This window comes from Rhagoletis pomonella, unplaced genomic scaffold (assembly GCF_013731165.1).
Source record: "Rhagoletis pomonella isolate Grant_MI unplaced genomic scaffold, Rhpom_1.0 Rhpom_scaffold_01781, whole genome shotgun sequence".
NCBI classification, from domain to species: Eukaryota; Metazoa; Arthropoda; class Insecta; order Diptera; family Tephritidae; genus Rhagoletis; species Rhagoletis pomonella.
In genome coordinates, this window is record NW_023460335.1 from 1 (window position 1) to 14252 (window position 14252).

A 14252-nucleotide genomic window follows, 5' to 3' on the forward strand; every position below is an offset into this window, starting at 1 on the left:
TACCGGACCCCTTATGTCGAAGTTGCCTGGAAGAGGATGAGGTGGAATCATCTCAACACTACCTTCTTAGATGCCCAGCGTTTGCGAGGCGAAGGTCGAAGTACTTTAGCTCTCACTTTCTAAATAGGCCCGAGGATCTCTGGGGAGCTCGGAGCGTTTTAACGATAAAATTTAGGGGACCGTTCCAAATTGTGTTATCACAAGAGACAATCTTATACTGTCTAAGTGAGCTCCGGTTACACGGGGCTGCCACTTTACCTAACCTAACCTATCCAGCACCAGCTGCACGCTGAAATTTAGCAAGCGCTCACATAAATATAGAATGGACTGAGGCTATTGTAGTCTTTATAGTTAAGTCAGACAGGGTATCTCATGTCAGTCAAACTCAATTACTCCAGGCCAACAAGCCTCAGCTCCTTTTGTCTTAAAATTTTAGAAAGACTTCTTGACGTCCATATCCGATAGCATCTTTTGTTAACATGCTAATACTAAAAACAAATCCGTTGACACTGCGATATATGAAATTGTTTTTGAAAATTTAGAAGGTTCCCCAAGAATCTTTCTTGACATTGAAGGTGCCTTTAACACTGTTCTTCCAGACTCCGTGAGGTCATTTTTTCAAGTGTGTGCTGGAACGGCCGCTGGTGGAACTTATAAGATTTTTTCTTGAGGGAAAAACTATCTGCTCGGAGTTGAGGGACGTGTTCGTGACTAGGTATGCAGCGAGAGGTAGCTAACAAACACAGAATGTGATTGCCGCTCACAGCAACAGATAAGCATCTCCAAACACTAAGCGAACTTTTACAGAACGCTCTCTGACTCGTAAATAGCTGATCAAGCGAGAATGGACTCAAGGTCCTAGGAAGCTGCAACGCACGCATAAAGAGACAGAGAGAGGTTCGGTCACTTCAAAATTCTGGGCACTATTCCAGCAACCTGGCATGCACACTAGACTACACAAGTCCAATTATTTGCTTCGATTTGCAGGTTTTATAAAAGAAGTCCAGACAGCAGCTGCTGGGTAAACCGCGCGGCTCCCTGACTACTATGGCGTTTTCAAAGCCTAATTAACAGCTCAAAGGGAGGATGCCGTATGACTTACAGCCAAGCAGCGTTAAATCTCTACAGTGCAGCAAAACTTCCTCGACTAGTTTCAGGTGTTCAGCGCTTCCCTGGTACAGAGTTATACGGTTACTTCCTCTTTGGAAAAGTTGGTCCATTCTCAAAATTCGAATATAGCGTTAAGATTTACTACAAGAATTTTATTGTGGAGGCTGTCAAGATTCCAATTGAGGATGATACTACTTGAACCATATTAGTGAACGCTCCTAAACTGTTTGAGTTCGAATTATAATAAAACTAAAACCTTTTCGGTTACAATTCGCTTTATATAAAATAAAGGATATTTCCTTAAACTGGAAAAAGGCATGAAAACCTCGTAAGATAAGAAATTTTGAGTGAAATGTCGAAATTTATATGGAAAAGTGTTTCGAGAAGTTATGTAAAAGCTCAAACATTCATAAAAAGTAAGTTCAACAAAACAAACCAGTTATTTTTTGAAAGAAATAAAAAAAGGAAGTAAAGAAAAAACATTTTTGGAAATTTTCGCAGACTTTTTATTAGTTATTCACAATGGTAGACTGAGCCAAAACCACCTAATAAAATAGAACCCAATTTATGGTTTTTCTTTAAGATGAAAACCTTCTTATTTTTAATCGTAGGAGAATCTCGGCCAAACACGAACATATTGTGTAAGCGCCAATCTATTACATTATTATGATCTTTTCAATGAAATGAAGAAGGAATATGCTCGATTTGTATTAGGTGCCTACATAATTAAAACGCAGAATATGAGCAAATATTACGAGTTACATTAAAATTGTGACACACATACATACGTATCTTAGAAAATGCATTATCTTCATATTTGTATAAACGCGAAATTGCATTTAAATGAAAATTTAAAAAAGAGATACATACTAAAAAAAGTTAAAATAACCACTCGTGCTCATACACCTACGGTGACCATATTAACCAACGTAAAATAAAGGGCTTTTTTTTCAAAATGATTTGGAATACATACATACAACTTGTATGATAAAAGTACCTTACCCATATCGTAATATAAATCAAATATCTACCAACTAATTATATTATTTAATTGTACAAGTTCCCCTGCTCTAGGTCTTCGCCATCCTTTGCTACCAACATGCGTGTACCATAATTCATAATTCAATTTTCAACCAATTTTTATTAAAAACCAAAAAGAAAAATATTTATTTTGATGAACATTTTTTTATAACATTTCAAATTTTTCTTTTGTGTATTTTTTTATTTTAGAAGAACCATACAATTGTTTTCAACTAGCTTTTGTTATGTAACATTTACTAACTGAAACAGGAGAATAAATTTTTTTCAAAATTGCTACTTTTTCTGCATTTTGCACTAAAAAATTTAATGTAATCAACTAAAAATTCAGAAATCAGGCTCAACTGGTCTCTTGCAAATAGTGTAAAATTAAAATTAATCAAAATAAGTGAAAAATGAAGGCTTCAGTGAATTACGAGCACTAAGTTCCACTTTTGAACTAATGTGCAGCAGGGCGTTTATTGTTCTCGTTCAGTGGAATCGGGAACTCAGCGTGCAACACGATCCTGGACACAACTTTCCCTGTGCTTGATAGATTGTACAAAGATTACCGATTAAATAGAAACCCTTAAGTGGGGTGCGAAACAAACTGGCGAAGGTTTTCATTATATTTTATAAGGGACATTTTTATTTTTCATATTCTGCGTTAAAAAATTTACCTTTGAAAAATGTAGAGCCGATTTAAAGGACAGTTTCAGAAATAAAGGACAAAAGGCGTCCTTTAAAAAATAAAAAAATTAAGGACAGGGGGTTAAAATAAAGGATTAATTTTTTTTCGTCTGCCGTCGCCTGAAATCAGGATTTTTTGCCACTTGCTATGACTACACCTTAGAAATGTTCGGATTTGTTGAATAAATTAAATCGTTAAAAGTAACTGCTTACTTGGGCGTATACGCCAACGCTTTTCCTACCAGGCTATATACAAATAAAAAAAATTAAATATTAAAATACCAGTTATTATTTAAAATTTTACGGCACTTGAATTTATTAAAAAACGAGAAGATCTTAAATTTGACTTATAATTTACCAATTGAGACTTATTAAAAACCTATTTACCGGAAAATTGAGCTGCTTTTCTCAAGCTAGCTGGTTTTTGCTCACTAAAAATATCCTTTTTCACTAACACACTCTCACGAGATACCTGTAGCAGTACCTACATATATCAGTATTAGTGAGCGCAATATTTTGCTAAGCCCCGCCCTTAGCATTCACATCCAGCAAACGAATACTCTTCACCCTCTACACTTAACTGCTCTGCTGAAAAGCACATATGTAAATGCATAGAAATGAATGTTTGTTGGTGCCACTACTCAGCACACTACAACTCAACCCTCGGAACCAGTTTTCCCAATTCGATTTATGAGCACTCGAATTTGTTGCACGCCTCACACTCACTTACACCAAACCTATCTACAGCCAGCCAGTCAACCAACCAGCCAGCCAACCTGGCTGGCGATGTGTAAAACAACTCGAAAAAAAATACTAAGCAATGTCAGCCTAGGCAACCTGAACGACCGGTTTGGTCTTGCCGTTTGTTTATTGCCACCTTTGCGTTGTGGCAGTGTACTTCGTGTTTCACTCGAGCTGCGGCTACCTGGTTTTACGGTTCATCAATCAGCGCGATATTTGAAGACTAGACGACGCAACGCTGCGTCTGTGTCAAGTTGGAATTTAACGGTTACGGAATTTTGACGGGTCGACGACATTCAAAACAAAAAAGAAGCGATTATTGAGATAAGATTACGCACGTGAATTTGGCGAAGCTCGAAAGCGTCGGCGTTTCGTTAGTTGCTCAAATTTCGCTACAAAAAAAACAAACTCAATGGCTTCATAACGAATCTGAGGATAATGTGTGGTTTTAAAAATTGTAAAAATTCCTTTTGTGAATTTGATTAACAAAAGAATAAATAAAAAACAAAAATAGTTTCTGTGATTTTATGTGCTTTTAACTAAGAGAGGAATAAATTAAAAAAAAAAAAAGAGTTTTGTAGTTATGCGAAGTAGTATTTGACCCTGTCGGCAGTATTGGTGGAGAGTATTTACGGAAATTTGTGACATAAATACTACATACTTAAATAAAAAAAGAAATATTACTAGAACCAAAAAGTAAATAAATAAAAAAAATGGATATAAAAACTACGCCACCACCCTCATTAATCAACAGCCGTTCCACCGCAACGCCACCAGTCAAAAACAGCGCCACGTCATCAGCACCCGCCTCGCCTGTTGCCACCTCTACGGGCGCCGTGATGAACAGTGTCAGCGCTCTTAGCGGCATCTCCAGCATGCAAAAGCAGACATTTCAAAATATTTTCGAGAAACTTGTTTCCAATAATGGCGAGGGTGGCAAATTTCCGCCGAAACAACTGGAAAATATTCGTCATTTGTTGGAAAATGTGCGCGATTCAAAGCATCTGCAGCTGATTGTGGAAAAGTTCAAGAATTTGGAGCAATTCGATCAGAATTTTTTGAGCGGTAGCAATAATAACTCGGTCATTTCAGAAGGTATTAAAATGTTTTTTTTTTTTTTGTTTTTTTTTCGTAAAATTAATATGTTTGTATATTTTTGTAATACCGCCGGTTTTCAGTCTGTTTGCTGTTCATTATCGTTCAAAATTTTATTTCCAGTTAAAGTAAATTTTACTTTTATGTATATATGATGGTATTACTATACTGCCTACAGTATTAGGGCATAATATTTAGTAAATCTGCGTTTTTAGTTTTTGTACCAGGTAGTCAAAGGACTATAAATTATTATATATTTCCAAAGTTTGCACAAAATTTGGATATATGAGTATCAATTAGAAGAAAATTTCAAAGCAAAATATTAATTAGAACTTTTGTTTTCAATTATCCTTTTGGAACATGTTCAAAATGTCCTTTAAAAATATTATCCTTCAAGATTGAATGCATTTTGAAGAATTTTAATTTAAATCCTATTAATATATATAAGGATATTGAAGGATGAAATTGCAAAGGATATTTTAGTTTAATAAATTTTTTCGATGTCCTTGGGAAGAATCCTGCCGTTCTATTAAACATGTAAAGATGCAGATTTACTATAAATGCGCTAAAATATGGGAAACATATCGAATTTTTCGCATTTCCAAAGCTTTCATTGCCTATTCATTCAAGTTATTAATACAAATTTTTTTTTCATATATTCTTGGGACAGTCTAGTGTACATGCTCGTAATTCGGATTTAAAGGACAATTCTCATTCGCCCCAAAATATCGATTTATAAAAAAATCCCAATTGCTCAATTAGTGCTTAATTGAGTGCTAGTGAATGCATTTTTTCATGTTTTATATGTTTAAATTTGACTTCTGGTCCTCTTTCACAGCTGATATTTATTCCATCAGGCATGGAAAATTGAATTTTAAATTTTGCGGAAAAACTTTACCTAAAAATAGATAAATGAATCCCAAAAGTATAAATGTATTTTTATAAGTATATATGAACGTCTGAACTCACATAAAAAAATGGCTATAAAAAGAATCTCTCCGAACATTTCGAGACAAAACTATATTTTCGAAAAGGCGAATCATTTTCTTCCGAGTTCTTCGATCTGATGTTTTAAAAAGAAGTTTTTATGGCGTTCAAACTACAGTTACGTTATTTTGACCACCATTTTGTATCAATTGTAATGCCCCTGCACAAAGGAGGGAGGCCATTGGAAAAGTTACCCACAAAAGAAAATGCGTTGAAATGTGAATAAAAATACGAACTGATTTCCTGAAAAGTTGGTTGACTACCTCCCGAACTTACCTAAAATTGTGTATCTGTACCGAATGTATTTTCACAGTAAATAGGGGTACAATTGTACCAACTTTTCCATCACTGGAAGCAGCTGACTGTGTGCGACAACCAAAAATCGGTAGCTCAATTAAAAAGTTAATTGACTCAATTAAATTTCTTTCCAAACTTAATATTAATCGTAATATTTTTATTGAGCTTTGTACCACGATTGTTTATTAGGAAAAATTGAAAAAGCAACAAAGTCTAAGCGGTAGAAGTTATAGCACTATTTCGGAGATCACCACATCTCCTCATCAGACTTCTTTTTTCTATACTTCAGCAGGGATCGAACCTGCGTATTCGATGTTCAAAGTCAGAAGCATTAGCCACTGAGCTATGTACATCCCGTAAACTCTTGTTGCTAATTCATTTTCCTTTTTTTAAAAGCAAATAAGCAAATGTATGTATAGAATTGACACCAACAACCACGCTGTCGAGTTTAAATAGCGGCAAATCAGCTGCACTTGATTAAGTTTTTGTTTTAACTATTTTCAAATAGTGGGACGCTTAAACTGTTGTTATAAATTGTAATATTCGTAACCGGACGATATCTATAATACAAACGCAATAACTTAACTCTTTCTTTCTTTAATCACGGCAGAACATCGGCGTGTACAATCGTATCGCTCTTCCCTTGAGTATTGACCCTCTAACGCAATATTTTTTGGCGGGATAAAATTTAAATTTTTTTTTAATCTTCGTTCCCAGCCGAAGATATGTTTCATTTAAAGAACTTCTAATATACACACCTTGTTTTATTTAATTCTTAAAATCCTTTTCCAACAGTTTTTTGGGGTCGCTCGAGACCCCATTCGACTACTTGTGTGATTTTATTTATGCACCCCATTAAGGGTTAACACTACGTGGCTCCTTAGAGACCGTTAAGGTCCATAGCGTTACCAAATAAACTACGGCCACATTAAACAGCTAATCACTGAGTACCAGGAGTAATATTGAAGAACATCGCAGCCCTTCAAACTTTAATATTTTGTTGTACTCTAATTTTTTGGCGGCTTCCAACTAAGGCAAAATGCCTGTTTCTAGAAACCTATTCTGGGTCTGCTAAGGGCAGGACAAGAACTCTGGCGTCCTCTCTGTAGAGGGATATGAGAAGCATCATAAGCTTGATAAGTATCATACGCTCACCACATAATCCTAGACACTTTGCAACTTTGTGTTTTGGCCAACACCTTCTCCGCATGCCAGATCATGCCAAGTCGAGCTGCTGCTTATTCGCTGGCAGGGAAATATGCACTGCACCGCTCGTTGTGACGCGGAACTTAAATGAGTATACAACGGAAATATTCTGATTCGACTGAGAGAGAGAGAGAGAGAGAGAGCAGACATTCCTTAATCAAGATAGAGCGCACCTCCAACGTACTTAAGGCCCCGATAGCCGATTGGTTCTCAGAATAAATAAATGCTCCGTGTCTGTCATCGCACTCCCGAGAAGTGACCCATCGCCTCCATAATAGCAGCCATTTCCTCTTACAGCAGGCTGGAAGCCTGAACTTGGTACTGATGGAAAGCTCTCGACAGAAGAAACCGTCACCAACCCTACCATCCTGTTTCTATCCGTCCGTGAAAAAGTTCACAGCTCCTCCTCTACTGAAGTTCCGCCCGCTCCTAGGAGCCACTTCGGTGGCGCTGTAATCCATGCGATCAGGGATGAAAACGAAGCCACCTAGAACTCCAGAGTGTCCAGTCCTTAAGTCGGCCAACCAATCGATTTTCCTGAGTCTTGACGCCTTCTCTTTCCAAAGGCCAATGATGGCTTCCTTGCCCTTTCTTCGATGTTTGGCATCCACGACAACTTCCTGTCACGGATGAAGCCCAAGTACTTAATGTCATTATATGTCAAACAGCAGGTAGCGAAACACATAACTAAACAAATTTATAGTCCACGTAAGTACGGCTAAAATTTAGTCAATTTTGATGGCCTTCCAAATGAATTTGCGCCTTCCTTTTTAATGTGGCACGTTTTACCAAAAGCATTAAAATCTACTCATAAATACATTTTCATTTTCATTGTCCACTTTGTGTAGGCAATAAAGCATTCAACATAAATAAACAAATTGCAATACCAATAAACAGTATTAGTAACCGTAAAGTTCCTCTGATTTAATTAAAGCAAATGTGTAGTGAACACGCTCACCAGGGCTAATGTACAAACTGGCAAATAATTTTTTTTTTAGCCCTATACACATTAAACGCACGCTTGCAACCCTAATTGAATACATGTTGCGCCCTAAACCAGCGACAAAAAAAATTTAAAATTTTCAAAATTTGTTCGCAGTTATGTTGCACTCTATGTACTCGTATTTCGAAATTATGCCGCTCACTTACACTCCTAATATGTAGGCCTTCGCGCTTAGTATACATCAATGCGTTCTAAACTTTAGTTACCAACATACTTACATATATTGGCTTTATTTTTATAGCCATGAGCCAGCTGCAATGCCGGACCGCTATATCTCACCGTCACTTATTTACCAACAATTTAGGTCAACAATTAACAATTTAAGCACGCGCCGCATAATGTGCACAAATCCGTACGCGCATACACACACTCACAGAAAAGCCTGTCAGTGTGTTTGTGTATGCACAGATCTCTTAAAGTTATGCACTTTTGTATCCCTATAGATATGCAATTACTAGGTTTAACACTAGTCTATTATTAACCATGACAGGACCTTACTAAAGATGATGTTTTCGCATGGATTAAACGAAGATCGCTTAACCAAATTTTTAGTAATCGATTTCTAGAGATTTTTAAATTCTGCGCCGCCTCTGGCAGATGGAGTTCATGGGAAATAAACTCAGATATTTGCGATAGCCTCTTGAGAGGCGACCTCAAAAAAAACAAATTTTTGGGATTTGGGTACTACTAGTTGTTCGCGCACCCGTACTTAATCGGCTTTGTTATCTTACGAGTGTTATATCATGTCAAAGTCTGGAGGCACCACGGGCTCATTAGTTCAGCAATTTTTGACTCACCAAGGTTCAACAAGGGATTTGCTAAATCCCAACAAATCTTACTTAACTTGCAGCTCATGAACTTTTAAAATTATAAGACTGAGTGGAAGATCGACCTATCTCGGCAGCCAGTTCGAAAACGCTCTATCTCCGCCATATAGAGCGTTCTGCGACCAAATTCACAGATAAGGGGGTTTTCAATCAAATTCTGAAATAGCGTCTTCTTGAAAAGTTGTATGAGATAGGGCGTTTTCGAACTGGCTGCCGCGATAGGTCGATCTTCCACTCGGCAGTCGATATTTGGACACATCGGTTTTATATCCAATTACCCAACATTCTTAGGTCACTAGACTACACGCCCTTCAAATCTGAGAATATATTCTTAACATGTATTCCATTTTGGAAGCTATACAAGAAGCTGCACTTTTGGCTTATCGCCTCTTTTTTTTCTCTGCCTTCAGTAATTACATAGCTATATACTCAGGTAAGCAGCTGTGAGGTCACTGAAAACACTCGACAACGATGCCGATAGAATGCAGGCAAGTCTTTAACCAGTTATTTACAAAATTAGAAACGCTCATAGTGTGCGTCCCAAGTCCCGAACTTGCGCGGGAAAAATGTCCCTTTACTACGTCAACTCCTCTCACTCCCTACCGATATTAACCAGCAGCTCATAATTTAAATCACACTTCTTGGAGAGGGAAAATAAAATATGGTCGACGGAACACACTTGAAGGATGACTCGACAAACCTAGCCCAGCTCCGGTAATGAAAGGTCTTGCGTACTCATTTATCTAGATTCCATACTTAATAAACATGCTCAGGCAATTGACCGGTATTATAATCGGTCACTGCTTTAGTTATAGGAAGGCATGGTAGTACTTAAATAGAATGAGCCTGACGGCCAATGACTTCGTATTGATGATTAAATTGAAAATATACATAGAGCACTTTCTCTGTCACTGTACTGCTCTTGCGGGCTTTAGAAGACCCTTGGTTCATCATTCTTTTTTTTAATGTGTAGCGGACCAAAATGCAGCTGTGTTCTGTTTTAGATGAGTGGAAGGGAACTAGACCATCTCCTCAAACGTTATCACAACAGACCCACGGGACTGCCATTTAAACTAACCTAGCCTATCCTTCCAATGTAGTCTTACTATTATTGTAGATAGTCTTTTTGATAAATTTCAGTCAATTCTGGCTAAGATAGAGTAGATAGTTCATAAGACTAATGAAAGACAAATGGCAAGATAGTTGGAAACACGGAAACACTTTTGTTATTTTAGCACAAAAGTCTTAGAAAAAAAGCTCTTTCATTCACCACTTGAGGTGAAAATCTAATCTCTAATATCTCCAACAGTCGCAATGGCCGAGCGAACAAAGCAAAAGAGAGCTTTCGAAAGATTCGAGTTCGAGTCCCTGCCAGCGGCTTTTTTTCTTACATTTCTCTACTTATTTTCTTTTTAATAAAACTTTCTTTGAAATTTTAGATTTTTTTTTGTAAAAAAAAATTCATACATATTTTTTAATTTAATTTAGTTTTCCGAATATTATTATGTTTTAGTTCTTTTTAAATTTTTTTAAATTGAATTTATCTTAACTTTCAGATGTTATTCTTAAAAAAAATATATTTTTTTAATTTCATTTAATTTTTAGGAGCCCGTTTGAACTTTAACTTTCAATCTTAGGATTTGATTGTTTAGAAAAAAATATTTTTTAAAATTTAGTTTAATTTTTAAAAGTTATTTCACTGCTTTCTCCTTCTTTTAATTTACTTTGGTTTTCGTTTTTTTAAGAATTTTCTTTTAATTTGTAGAATTTGTTTTACAAAAAAAAATATTTTAATTTTAATTTTTAAGTATCTACTGTATTGTGATTTATGTTTTTCTTTTTCTAATTTAATTTTCAGATATGTATGTATATATATTTTCATTTTTTATTGCATTAATTTTTTAGAAATATATTTTATTAATTTTTGCTTTATTTTCATTTTATTTTATTTTTTATTTCTTTAATTTAAATGTCATTGTATTAGTTTCTATTGTTTTAATAAGAAAAAATACATATTTTTTAAACTTTATTTATTAAAAAAAACCTTTTTGCTAAAATGCGCACAACGAACCGCTAAGACCTCCTCGTTAGCTGATCTTTCAATAACTCCTTCGAAAGACAGTAAAGAGCTTTTAAGATAGTTGCCAGAATTGACTTTTGTCTTTCGAAAAACTGTGCGGATTGAAAGGCAGTTGCCAGAATTGCCCTGTTACTACATTGAAATAAGGTTCTGCTTTCCCCAAAAAAAAATATTCTTAAGCAGGGATCACACGATTTGTGCATTTTTATATTTGGCAATGTCACAGAGTGGTGTTGTCTATTTAGAAGTTTTGATCGGGAATGAGTTTAGCTCAATATCAACTTTCCAAACAACATGACTCTTTAACGGTGAAAATGTAAAAATCTGTACAAATATACAAATCGTGTGATCCCTACTTTAGATAAGGTGTTTTGTTACTGGGAACAACTAACCCAAATTATACTAATTTTTATCATTGTCCATTCTGGATGTGAATGCTCAATGATGAATTCATTGTTTGCGTAGGAATTGCACCAGATTCAGCTTTGCCTAAACTTCTTTCGCTGCAGCGCAAAGAGGTTGGTTCCGAATTGGTGGCATACGTGAATTCAAAATTTGTATACCACTTTAAGGTTTCCGACAGGGTGGGAAGATGATCTCGTTTAGAACGAATTTGCCTCAACACTTTACAAGGGATGCGTTTCAAAATTCTTTTCAAGTTTAATCGAACAGTAAAAATACAAGATTTTATTAAACACTAGTTGAAGATTACCCAACAAGTATGTATTGTGAAATCAGTCCTCACACGCGTCCGCCTCAAACTTTCACTGCAGGGCTGCATCCAACGACAGCAGTGACACAGCAACGTCCGGCGGCCGCCATATTGCTTTTTCGTGACTTGCCAAACTGCGCCTGCTGCCTGTCATGACAAATTGTCATAAAAGTGATTTTTGGTTTTTGATAAAAGTGCAACAGTCAGCCACTAACTAATTTCGCTATCCTGCAACTTTATCTCACTCCCCAAAACATGTTTGCATGCATTTTCCGCAGCAAATTTAGTGACATTCGTGTGGCGATTTGCAGTTCGGCGCACGAAACGATTGGTAATTACCGTGTTTACCTCGTTAAAAACAAACATGTCGCCAATAAATGACATCCACCTCCACCCATTGCGAAGTGAGTTAGTTTGAATATAACTATGCATACATACATATGTACATAGGTGTAAGTGCATATCTATGTATATAACTATGAGTGAGTGATTCATTTGAGATGGTTAAGAGGAGAGTACGCAACCGTTGTGCTGGTGGTGTTGGGGTACACTTTTAATGCTATTAAAAATTGCTTACAAATTTATGACAGGCTCGTGCGCTTAATTGCATTCATTATTTTAATTGTGTAATTCCGATTTTTTAATTTAATGGAAATTGTATTCAAGTGACTTTCACTGGCTTGTAAGTTGGCCAAGTCTGCATAAGAATGCACATACTAGTATGTAAATAAGTATTAGTATTAAATTAGGTTTGCGCGAATGTGAGATAATGGTATAATAGAATGTAGAATACTAACTCTGCCTAATGTCCTTATTTTTTATGTATAACAATTGTAGATTAGGTTACAATTAAGTCCATTTTCAAATTGAAAATAATTTATAGGAATAGTTTTAATTAAGGAAATGGATACATATGTATATCGAGCCCTAACCGCCAAAATAACGTAAGCGACATTTTTTTCAAAGTTTTCTTTTTGATGCAGAAATATTCCTAGAGCTTCTAGATACATTTCTGCATCAAAAAGAAAATTTTGAAAAAAATGTCGCTAACGTTATTTTGGCGGTTAGAGCTCGATATAACGACAATAATAAGCAGAAGGGCCAAAAAAATGTGTTGCATCAACTGAAATCGATAATTTTAAGATGAGATGATGTCAATCGATATTTCGGTAACCAAAAAAATATTTTATTTTTTTTTAATTCTATCACAAAATTCATAAAAAAAACGTAGTCCAATTCAAAAGTTAAACATTTGTTTAATAGTGTAATTAACCCTGCTGTTAGATCAGAAAAAAACTTACGATTCTAACGGTAATTAACCATTTGGGACATACTGTAATTTTCATACAAAATAACAATTTTATCGTACACTAAGTACATCCATTGCCGAGCGAATGTGAATATCTTTCACAGGATTTTATTTTTGTAGAATTTTTGTAACATAAATATCAACTAAAAAATGGATGTTATATGCACATATATGCATGTCTATTTATTTTCTTTACTTTACTTTATAACAAAGACTAGCAAATGCGCGGCGTGCTTCACTGCTTCACTTTATGTTATCGATTTAATTACATAAATTTTTTCAAAACACTGGCAACCCTCCTCCAAACATTTTCGGCAGTAAACTTTTCTAAACCTCTTCAGTTTGATAGCCGTATTGTAATATTTCATTATCAATTTAATTAAATACGAAATTTAAAACAGGTGGCAACCCTCCCCAAAAATATTTTCGGCAGTAAACTTTCCTAAACCTCTTCAGTTAGATACCCATATTGCAATATGCAATACTCGGAACCGCACATCACTAGTATATATTTCTAGTGCTATGATAGAATTCATTCCTCTATCTATTGGCATAGAAGAAAACAAATAAGGGAACGCTAACGAGAAACGTATTGCTGAATTCACTACCTTCGATAGCCAGCTTCAACGGATGCAACACCGTCATCGCCGCTTGTGTTTATTGTCTAAAAGTTTGGAGAAATGTTGAAGAATTCATTGACCAAATATGATTAAGTGAAATTTTAACAGTTAATTTAGTTTCGTGGATCAGCGAATTTTCCCTTATCTTCGAAACTTTCTCAGCGAATGGTCTTCACTTAGGCTAAAAACATACTGGAGCGGCGATCAAAGAGTGAAGAGCAAAGCGTACACACCATTAGCGCACACAAGGGGTGGGTTTGGGGTTTTATATGAATTTTTCGTTTTTCTTAAGAGTTCAGATAATTTTTTCGGTATTCGAAATATTAAAAAAATGTGGCAATCGTGAAAAATCACCATCTCTATCGAAAACCAGAAACCAGAAATCGAAAAAATTAACATTAAAGTGTAAAAATTTCTTGGAATCAATAAATTTATTTTTACTGACTCTTTTTTAAAATTTTTTATTAGGTACCTTTGAAAGTTGAGCTCATCTTGAGTTTATAGAACTTTTTATTAAACAAGTAGTTTTTAAGGAAAGAACACAATCGACTTCAATTC

General features: G+C 35.5%; 1 protein-coding gene across 1 annotated transcript in view; it reads left to right on the forward strand.

The window, feature by feature from the left end:
• Positions 1-4126: 4126 nt before the first annotated feature.
• The window catches only part of LOC118752730 (retinal homeobox protein Rx-like), a gene marked incomplete at its 3' end in the record, with an annotated part of 34119 nt that continues 23993 nt past the window's right edge, over positions 4127-14252 (forward strand). Inside the window, exon 1 of the mRNA XM_036487610.1 lies at positions 4127-4653. Coding sequence (XP_036343503.1) covers positions 4272-4653 — 382 coding nt within the window. The remainder of the gene's footprint in view (positions 4654-14252) is intronic.